The 11,288-nt window shown below is 46.3% G+C and overlaps 1 protein-coding gene across 1 annotated transcript; it reads right to left on the bottom strand.

Moving 5' to 3' along the window:
• Positions 1-6,950: 6,950 nt before the first annotated feature.
• PTTG1 (PTTG1 regulator of sister chromatid separation, securin) lies at positions 6,951-11,277 on the bottom strand. Its single transcript, XM_005483565.4, has 6 exons — positions 11,117-11,277; positions 10,260-10,362; positions 9,803-9,978; positions 8,921-8,999; positions 8,031-8,180; positions 6,951-7,103 (listed from the first exon to the last, which is right to left on the bottom strand). The coding sequence occupies exons 2-6, from the start codon at positions 10,339-10,341 to the stop codon at positions 7,024-7,026; spliced, it is 567 nt and encodes a 188-aa protein (XP_005483622.1). The 5' UTR covers positions 10,342-10,362; positions 11,117-11,277; the 3' UTR covers positions 6,951-7,023.
• Positions 11,278-11,288: the final 11 nt, after the last annotated feature.

The following is an 11,288-nucleotide window of genomic DNA, read 5'->3' as shown; positions in this document are numbered from 1 at the left end:
TTGTCTAGTTTCCTTAAGCTGAATTGACTTACAAATTTTATGAGCTCTCCCTCTGATTTCTGTCTCATTGCTTTAACACCCAATACATTGAAGAGGGCTTGAGCTGACAGAGAAACTGAGGAAATGCTTTATAAATCATGCACCTTTCATGGAGCACTTGGCACATTTATAAAGGCTGTGGTCATATCACAAGCCAGGTAAGATTTGATTAGCCATTTCACCACCCACTGGGACAGGCATATAAATTAGGACACCATGCTCCTACCTCTTATGCAAGCATTGAAGAGATGTCAGGCATGCCTGGGTAGCAGAAAGGAGAGGGGATGGCAGAAATGGCTCTTCTGGGTGCTCCTGATCACCTGTGCAGCCTCCAGAAGCCAGAGCTCACAAAAGAGGGAGGAACATGCCAAGACAGGAGAGCTGCAGCACCCTCCATGAGATGTTTTTCTAAACTGGGAAATGTTCCCAGTAGGAAATGCCTGCAGAGATTCATACAGAGGCATTAACCTTCCCCCTAGAGCCTGTTTGTGTACACGAGTGCATGTACATGCACATATTTCTTATCCTAAGAGAAGATTTTTGCTCCACAGTGGCACAGAGGGCTGGGGTGTTGCCAGAACAGCCCACAGCCCCTGCAGCTTTGCTCTGTGTCCCTCATGACAGCCTGATTGCTTGTCCCCATGCCTTAAATCCTGTCAGAGTTGTTCTACCCAGGTTTGTCATTCCCTTAATTATTTTCCTGTGACTGGCTTTAACATGTGTGAAAACAAGAGTCTGAGAGCAAGTGCAACACAGCCAGACCCCACACAAACCACAGTGCACCCAGAGATCTGCTCCCACACCTGCACCCTGGCCCCCATCTCCTCTCATGCTGCCCTTCCTGGGACAAGTCCTCAGGTTGGCTGCATCCTGCCCTTGAAACAAACAGTGCTCCCTGAGATGAATGCAGCATTTCAACAAGTATTCCCCTGCCAGCCAGCTCAAGGGAAAAGAAAATGATGCAAAGCAGCACCAGGCAGCCCAGTACAATTTCTCACAAGGTTCAGAAACGGCTTCACTTTGCAGTCAGAAGTCAGAAAACAGGAAGGTTTCAAATGAGCTACTAAGGCAGGAAGTGAGTCAGCCCTGAGCAGGAGGGACAGCAAACAGCAACCCCTGCCACCACAGGCAGCCCAACCCCTTCAGCACAGCCAGGCAGGCACAGCCAGGGAGCCAGGCACCAGAACCAGGGGAGCAGCCTGAGAGCAGAACACTTCAGCAGGGCAGGAACAGAGAGGAAAAGACTCCTATTCTCCAGCCACAGCCCAAAGGAGGGAAGGTTTTATGCATCCACAGGACTGTCTGCTAACCAGCTTACCTTCTCCTTGCAGCCCTAACCACCAAGCCACCAGCCCATCCCCTCCCAAGGCCTCCTGTGCAGCCCTGCTCAGGAGCAGTTACAGGAGTCCTCCAGAACAGCTCAGCTCTGAGTGGGATTGCAAGTCCCCTGCAGCAACAGAAATCTGAATCCTGGCCTCTCACACACTCATTTAGGTACTTTCTGTTGGAAATAGAAACACCAACACTTCCTCCTCAGCTGCCATCCCACTCTGCCTGCGTTTCACACGAGACAAAATTGCTCTGGAAATGGTCCCATCAGCCTCCTCAGGATAAGGAGGCCAAGGAGCATCTCAGCTTAGAGGTGGAGAGGACTCTAGCTGCTTGCCTAGAAACAGTTGTTCATCAGACAATTCATCTGCAGCAAGCAGAAGAGCCATGAGCCACCAGTGCCACCCCAGCTTGGCAGCATATTATGGCAGCAGTTTTGAGGAGCTGCATTTTGGGGATAGGGACAAAAGAGGCCCCAGTCCTTTTTTAGGTGAACCTTCAGGCACAAAAATTATATCTCAAAATAGAACTCAGGTAGGGAAGTCACACAGACAGAGTTAAAATGAAACTCTATATACTGGACAGCATTCCCCATCACATAAAATTGTAGGACTCCTGGATGCAGTGCCAAGAACAACATTTGGGCCTTATGCCTGGACAGTCACACAAGCACTGAAACTCTACATGGATAACAAATTTTTGCACCAACTTTTGCAGGTTTCAACTGGGTAGAATACTTAAAGAATTAGCTGTTCCACAGCTGATGCATCTGGTTCCTACGTGTTGTCCTCTGTTTCAAACATGTTGTTGAAGATATTAGGAGGACAAATGATGTTTTACTCTGTATTAAGCAGAAAACTAGGATGCTAAGTCCAACTGAAAAAAAAAAATCTGTTGAAGGACAGACAGAATTGGCTGGGTTCCAGCACTAGAAAAGGCCCTTGCCTGTCTGCTTTTCCTGATAATAATCTTCTGTAAAGCATCAAATCACTATAGCAAAATTCTTAAGAATCACAGCATGGTCACACACACCATGTGGGGGAACCAAGACACAACCGAAGAATAAGATGAGCTTCCTCAAAGCAACTAGATCTCAAGGCAAAGCATTTCCAGATCCTTCCTAGCTTCCAAAGAAACTCAGACTAAGGCATGGGAAGCTATGCACAGAAAAAAAGCACTTCAGGGGAAAGTTTTCAATCCTTGAAAGAAGCTGTTAAGAACTTGTTATCTGAACAAAATAAGGCTGGAGCAAGACTGGGTAGAAGGTAAAAAGCAAAATCCAGAACCTAGTTGCAACTTGCAAGTTTTGAATAACTTCCAGTGCAATAATCATTCCTAGAAAAGTGCTGTGCTGTTGGAATACATTTTTCCACAGGAATGTTCCCACTCATTTTCATTTTGGCTTTTTTTTTCCTCATACATGCTTTGAGAGGTCAGCAGACCCTTGGAACCAGGAGGCATTGCATTTGCAAAATGAAGTTTTGTAAACTACTTTACATAGCAAGGTTTTTTAAGTCAACTTTGGAATTAGAAGTCTTGGTTTCATAATAAGGGGATTCTTTAACTGCCAATTTTAAATACCTTAAAAATGTATAAGCTCCTTCACAAAATCCAGGAGAACATAATAGACTCTACTCCCAGCAAAGCAACATGCAGCTGCTAAAAACAGCTCTCAAAGGTTGTGTATTATTTAAGCAGGAATATGATGGACAAGGACTAAACAACACCTAAACAGCCTCAGGAAGAAAACAGTACAGACAAAACTTTCAAGCTGGGAAGAAGTTCAGAGAAAAGTACTGTTTGCCACTGGATATGTTTAGGTGAACAGGACTTGATACATTCCCTAAAAATAAGCAGAATTCATCAAAGAGAATCACAACTTATTTCTGCTGGCTGAAGTTTTCACAAGCAGCAGGTACCAGAAACCCAATTGTGGTTAATTGTATTTTTAAAAGGAAATTGCTATCATGCTGACTGAAGTGCAAAATCCTCTGAACTAAGAAATCCAGCAGCATCTTATATTTGATTAAAGAACCTGATGATAGGTGAGTTAAACACGATGTTAATTTATTGATTCTTGAAGCTGGAATGATTTTGGTCACCTGGCTCACAGAAAACTGAATCCAAATAACAGCTGATTCATGCTTGGTTTTCTCTGCTTTTTGTTCTCATTCCAAAACTGAGTCATAGAGATGTTGAAGAACCTGCGTTGGAAGAACATCCAAAGAAAACTCCCCTATTTCGGAACCAGATGTTCCCAGATGGGGACATTCTAGCACAGAGGGTGCTTGTGCCTGCTGCGACCTGCCCTGAGCACAGCCTGTCGCTGTCACACACGATGGCTCAGCAGCGCAGGGGGCCAGCCCTGTGTCCCTGCCCAGCACAGCTGCCCTGAGCACAGCCTGTCCTGTAGGAGCATCGGGGGTAGAACGGTCGGGACGGACGGAGATGAGATATTTCTGAAGCCAGGTTGTGGAACTTGGGGTTAATTGCAGCCCCTGCTACAGGGCCAGGCTCATACTGGGGCCGTGTTTCTGCGGACAGCCCAGCAGAGAGCAAAGAAGGGGAAGGTTTGCACCGCCCGCCCCCGGCTCAGCCCGAGCCGCTGCACTGAGGGACGGCTCCGCTCCGCCCCACCTTCCCCAGGGCACATGCACGCTGCAGCTGGGAAAACACTGGGAAAAGGGAACATCTCCAGTGGGTTTTCCTGAAACCCACTGACATCCAGCAGATGGCTATTTACAGAAGACTAATACAGCACGTTGCTTAGACGTCAGAAGACATTTGAGTAGCAGTGGAGAGAAAAGTAAAGTAACAAACGGGGAAAAGCCCCCTCCGTGGCTGGGCAGCCACCGCCCGGGCCCCGCTCACAGGGAAAGCTCTGCTTTTGAAGGAATACTCAGGCTTTGCCTTGCGGGAGGACAAGGCTGTGCATCCCGCATCGAGGCGGGCTCTGTGCCTCGCTGGGATCCGTGTTACACACGGACTGTTGTGCCCCCAGAAAGAGACGGCCTGAGGCTGCAGCGCCTGCCGAACCCACCCGGCACCGCGGGGCTCCCCCGTGCCCCCGGCCCCTCCGCAGCCGAGGCCGCCCCCTCGCGGCTCCGCTCGCAGTCACGGCCGCACAACGCCGCCTGCCGGGGCCTCACCATCTCCCCCGCATCCCCTGTGCCACCTCTGGGTCACTCCCTCCTAACAAGAGGAAAAGGCTCCAGGAAAGGGGCAGCAGGACTGCTTAGCTACACTCCCCTGCAGGGACTTTGTGCAGCAAAATAAACCAGAAATAGCGTGTTCTGGGGCACATTAACCGTTTTAAGAGCTATGAAATTTTGTGCAGAAGAAGCCATGGGTTTTGTGTGGAAGTTACAAGATTCATGGCTTTGCTAACCCTTGAGAGACCAACTGCCTCCAGGCGTCTCATTTCTGTTCTTTTTAAACAAGAGAAGATAAAAAGTGCCCGGCTGATGGACTGCTCCCTGTAGCCACAGGGTAAAGGCACTCGGATTCCTTCGTGCCCACTCGTGTCCTCCATTCCCCATTAATGAGGCGATGAAGCCATCACAGCCACCCACACCGTGTGTGAGGTACCAACGGCAAGCAGCACCACGGCAGCGATTTCAGGCTGCAGGAGCTCTAACAAGGCTGTTACCATGGTGCCACCCACTGCCAGAACTCTGCACACACCATCGATTGTCTGATGTGCACTGGAGTAACTTCACTGAGCCTGCTGAGACTGTTTTCATGTGCATCTCCAAACTCTGCATAGAGAAGTTCAGGTAAGGGCTTCAATTGACTCTCACAGACAGAACACCGTTCTTTTGCAGTGATAACCCACTGGAAAGGTCCCTACTCCGTGCATTTCATTACAATCCTGAGCTCCCAATCATGTACCCATGAGATCTGTTGAAGGCTGCCACCACACAAGCATTCATTTTCATTACAGCCATGCATTTACAATCCCCAGTATCTCAGAACTTTGCAGGAAGCATAAACTGATTAAGCAACTGGATCAACCCAAACATTAAAAGCAGTTTTTAGTAAGATCACTGTTGTGAAGGAAAGTGCTTAAACAGCATTTTGAACTCTCTCAAGTCAGTATTCCTGACAACATCCCAAAAGAAAATAGAACTTGCTAAGTATCAAGAGCTGTGTGGGTTATAGCAACATTAGAGCAGCTAAGGAAATTGATTTTTATTTTAGTCACCAGTAGAAGTCAGTGTTAACACCTACCTGAAGCAATACAAAATTCCCAGTACTCCTGTGCCAGCACTTCATGGGCTGACATGGAGAAGGCTTGCAGCTCTGAGGCCATGAATTTACATTTTCTAAAGAGAAGACAGTGCCTTGTGACTGGGAACTTTTGGAGTCAGCAAGAGCAGGAAACTCCACCCACAGATAGAGTCTCACCACAGCTTTGTCCCAGAAATGTGCATTTCCCTTTAATCTCAGTCAGAGTTGAAATAAAAGATAAACAAAAGGAGGAAAATAAAAGCCAGCTGAAACAAGTGGAACTTTCTAATGAATGTTTACAAAATTAAGCTTTATAAAAGCAAAAGTTTTGCCCTGCATTAGCCAAAAATCCTAATGAGAGCAAAAAGCCTGAGATGAGGTTCACTGTAGCAAACAATTTACTTAATCCTACCACTACTATCTTATTTTCTACACCACAGCAGCACTCATCCCTATGCAGACAATCACCAATATTGCCAAGCCTCACTCACCCCATCTTTCTGCACACCCATTCCACCAGCCCCACAAATAACAAGTATTTGAGCTCCAACATTAAAGTCTATCAAGAAGCCTGTGAATCTGAAATTGTTTCATTATTACCTTTGTAAACATTATGCTTGTTCAGTTTACTACAAAATTCTACAAGCATGTTTTAAATGTTTTAATGTGCATGTACACACACCACGTGGACACACTTCAAAAGGCTTATTTGATTGTACAAGGAGATCTAGGTTCTTGATCATAGTGAGTATCTCAAAGTAACAAATCTCATTTCACCCTGATAAACTTCCATAACACATATGAAGTACGAGTGTCTCTCCCCCAGGGAGGTGTCTGTACATACAAACAGTTACTACCTAAATTCACATTCATGTCATTTCCACACTGTCTCACACACCAATGTGCTTTTACCTGTGTGCTGCCTAGCAAGAGGCCATGTGGTGGCACTGTGTGACCACATTCAGTGCCTCACTGCAGGCACTCTTCTGCAATAGGCATTTCCAGGTGTATAAGAACCCAACACACACCACCTCAGCCACTGTGAAGAGCAAACGAGTTCAAAGAGCAAATACCAGTTCTAGTGCTTACTTTACACCAGATACACAAATTGTTCAAACCCCTGCATGTTTGATAGATCAAATTAGGTTGAAATCCTCCTGACCTCACTGCCTGTCACACACACTCCAACCAGCAGGTGCCAGCTCCTAGATGAGGTGACAGCAGTGCATCACAGCCTTGCTTAGGAGCTTACCCAGGCTCTGCTTTACTTGCTGGTCAGAACCTCCTCCTCAAAGCTCTACTTTGCTACCTACACCTTGGGCTCACTGAAAAAGGATAAGTATAATAGTATATAGGTTAAACTAGCCTTTATTAAAATACAGAATTATATTAAATTTGACATCAAAAGAAACTTCAGAGCACACGTTAATCATCATATATTGGAGGTGGCATGTCAATGATCTCATCCAGGGTAGCAAGGAAGTCAGCAGTTGATTGTAGCAAATCTGAAAGTCAGAAATAAATCAAATCAGTTTCTTAAACTCAGAATGCACACAAACATAAGCTAGCTCCCACCAGCTCAGCATAAACCTGTTGAATAAGCAAGGGCAATATTGCTTCATTGTATAAGCCAATGCCACCTAACTGATCAGTTTGCAATGCACCACAAAAGATTGCTCAGTGCTTTTCACTGGGTAGAGTTAATTTTCTTCACTGGTATGGGCTGTGTTTTGCATTTGTGCTGGAAGCAGTGTTGATAACTCAGGGATGGTTCAGTTGTGTGAGCACTGCTCAGCAACAGAGTCAAGGCCTTTTCTGCTCCCCACCCCACCAGTGAGGAGGAGGCTGGGAGTGCTCAAGCATCTGGAAGGGAGCACAGCCAGAACAGCTGATCCCAACAGGCCCAGGGATATCCCAAACCATATGGTGCCATGCTCAGCAGACGAAGCTGGGGGAGAAGAGAGACATTTGGAGTTAGGGCACTTGTCTTCCCAAGCCACCACTGCATGTGATGAAGCCCTGCTGTTGTGAGGACACTGAACACCTGCTTGCTGATGGAAACAGTGAATTCCCTGTCCTATTTTTCCTAAATGCATGGCTTTTGCTTTAGTTATCAAAACTGCTTTTATCTCAAAGCATGAGTTTTTTCACATTTTCTCTTCTGATTTCTTCCCCATCCCAGAGCAGGGCAGCAAGTTGTGTGGTGCTTGGTTGCAGCTGGGTTCAGCCACAAGTCAGTGACACCACTGGAGACAATGGCAGTGCTGGCCAGGTACACTGAGCCTGGCTACACAGCAGAAGCTGTGTGACACTGGTGCACTGCTCTGGTGGCTCAGACAGCAGCAGCAATTCACTGCTGCAGCCAGCTGGCTTTTTGCCCTGAGCACTGAGGAGCATTGTGTGTACTGAATGTCTGCAGAGTTTCCACTTACTGGATTCCCATGAAATCTCTTCCATCTTCACTGGTGAAGAAGCCAAGCTCACACATCTGTCATATGTCCTCTCAAATACCATGAGGGGAACACCACACAGGTTGATGTTGCTTAGTTTGTATTCTTCAGGAAGATCAAAACTCTCAAAATCTGTTTAAGAAAGACTGTTAAGTGTGCAGTAGCCTGGAAAGCCGCAAACTTCTGGACTAAATTAAATAGGAGCCAACCTAAAACACAACAGTCTCCTCTTTTGGGGTATTTACCTGCAGTTACACCTTTCAGCTGTCCATGAAACCCCATACACCAACCCTGATGGAAACACTAGGCTGCTAATGGAACTGCTAATGTACAGCAGTTGGCAACTTCATGCACATTTCATCAACACAGCAGTCTTGGGGACTGTAGTTTGCACACATGAAGAGGAAAGTTTAAGGACACACTTTGAAGGACTGAGAATGAAATGGGCTGGCCTAAGAATAACTTTAGAAGTTTCATCTTCAACAATTATATCCCAGAGCAGTAGGAATCTCTTCAGTTACAAATCTTGGCACACTTTCCTGTATTCCTTTGGATAGTCTATTAGTTATTATCTACTAGTCACTATTTAATGAACTAAGCTAATATCTGGTTATTTGGAATGTGTTTCTTGTCACCACAATGAGAGACTTAGAATAACCCATCTGAGGCACAGCCAGTACTGTTAGAAATGCCACCTCATTCCTGGTAAAGTATTTGAGAAGCAGCAAGCACCTTTGTGTTTCAGAAAGGATTCAGGAGAAATGCAGTGCTGGCTTGTGTGCCACAGTAGCTTGGACAAATTCTCACAACAATGCCACCACTCATTAAAGCCTTATTGCTAATTTTAATAATTACATCAATAGATTTCTTACCTTGAGGATCCAAAGGAAACATATTTTCTATTTCTGGCCAATCTTCTTCGGGCACTGTATGGCAGCTTTCTAATCCAGTCTTTGTTAGGCATAAAAAGAGGAAGTAATATTATTTGAGCTGCTGTAGAATATTTGGAGTGGCTTTCTTGTGCTGTTCAGGTCTACAGCCAAGCATACCTGTCATACTTTTTTCAGGCCTAAATTCTAATATCTTCAATACAAATAAGATGAAAATAGGCAAATGTTTCAGCTGAGTTTATGCAGTGCATAAACTATGTGGTGGTAAGAGGTGACTGCACTAGAACAGAGAACTCTTAAGGTGTGGATAAGACAAATTCAGACTATTTTCTCTGGAACCATCTACATAGGTGCCCTGCTTTTAGACAGGATAGAGTTATTTTTCGTCCTAGCAAGTATTATGAGCCCGTGTTTTGGATTCATGATGAAAGCAGCTCTTTCAGCTATTGCCAAGCAGTGTTTGCACAGCCCAGGCCTTCTCTGTTTCTCACAACCCCAGCAGTGAGGAGGCTGGGGGGGCACAGCCAGGACAGCTGACCCAATATGATATCCCATATTGAGCATCCAGGGCATCTCAGCAAGGAAAATTGCTGGGAAGGCAGGGCTACCACTGCTCTGGGACTGGCAAGGCATTGGTCAACTGGTGACAAGGAATTGGTTTTGGTATTCTTTGAGATTTCTCATTATTAAATTGCCTTAATCTCAGCCCATTATTTTTCTCACATTCACCCTTCCAATTCTCACCCCCTATCCCATCAAAGAGGGGGAGAGGGAGCACCTGTGTGGTGCTTAATTATATCACAGTTAAATCACAGCAGGTAAATTACAGATTTCCCCTCTTCCCCATAAGTGTGCTGTACTCACTTTGTTCACAGTGCAAGGCTGACTTTTCTGTTTTAGCTTATCCATCTTGCTCGTGACTCCTTCAGTTTTATTCACATTTCCAAGAGCCTTTCTGACAGAGCAAGATGTGACTGGAGAAGCACTGATTGCTTTTTTAGGAAGTGGAGTGTTAACTTTTCTTTCAGCTAAGACTTTTGCTGGAAGCAGGGGGGGAGGAAAAAAAGCAAACATCAGCAACCCTGACGTTTACCTAAGTAAGTGCACATGCAAATCACTGTTCACCATCTAGAAGTCATAAACCACACTTATGACAAAAGCACAGAATTATCTTCAATTTTATACCAACTGAGCTTGGAAGAATTGATTGGGTGAGTGAATTTATGAATCAGAAACTGTTACCATTAAAAGCAGTCACTAACAAAATGTGATTTATGCCCTTCCCTTGATCCCTTACTGGCTCAGGGCAGCAAATACGCACAAGTTCCTGAAGGGAGCTTCAGCTGACTCTTGGGAGCATGACGGTCACTGTTCTCCTGATCAACATAGATCAGAGTTGCCATCTTCAGAGTGATGAGGCTACCCTGTAGAGTCCAGAGGAAAAAGGGAAAGCACTTCTTTTGTCATTTGTATCATCACAACACCCTTTCTAGGCAAGCCCCATTAAAAATAACAGAGCTATCAAGTACTGGTCTCTAGACAAGGGACCAAATCCCTACTTCCCACCATTATAGAGCAGGTCAGCTAAAGCCCCTCACGTCTGAAGGCACTTCTGGTGCTCATCGCTGCCATCACACAGGTGAACGTGCAATTCCTCATTACAGAGGAATGCAAGAAAACTCAGAACCACAGCTAATGAGGCTGGAAAAGTTCTCTAACAAATCGAGTCCAACCTAAACATCACCATGGCACCGAGTGCCACATCCAACCTTTCCTTAAACACCTCCAGGGACAGTGACTCCACCATCCCCCGGGCAGCCCGTTCTAATGTGTAACCACCCTTTCTATCAGGAATTCTTCCTAATGGCCAACTGAAATCCCCCCCCAGCACAGCTTGATACCATTTATTTTTGTTCTGCTGCTGGTTGTCTGAGAGAAAACAGCGATCTCCACCTGGCTGAACGTGCTTTCAGGGGATTATAGGCAGCGATAAGGCCCGCTGAGCCTCCTCTTCTCCGGGCTGAGCACGACCCACCCCTCCTCCTCCTCACAGCTGTGCCCCAAACCCTTCCCAGCCTTACTGCCTTTCTCTGGCCGAAAGGCCTTTTACCGTACAGCCTGAAGCACAAAGCCAGATGCAAAGCCCTAGTCCGGCCCTACCCCGAACCCTCAACTCACCCCAGAAAGCGACAGCACAGGGAAAACCAGAGCCACGAAGTCCGAACCGTTCTCAACCACCTCTAAGCTGCCTAGGGGCCAACGGCGCCGTCTTTTAAACCGGCCCCGAGCCGCCCATTGGCCGCTTCGACCCACGCGCGGCAGCCGATTGGCTGAACGCGCAGCCGCACGC

Source organism: Zonotrichia albicollis, chromosome 15 (assembly GCF_047830755.1).
Source record: "Zonotrichia albicollis isolate bZonAlb1 chromosome 15, bZonAlb1.hap1, whole genome shotgun sequence".
Taxonomy (NCBI): domain Eukaryota; kingdom Metazoa; phylum Chordata; class Aves; order Passeriformes; family Passerellidae; genus Zonotrichia; species Zonotrichia albicollis.
This window is presented reverse-complemented; position numbering and strand designations above follow the sequence as displayed.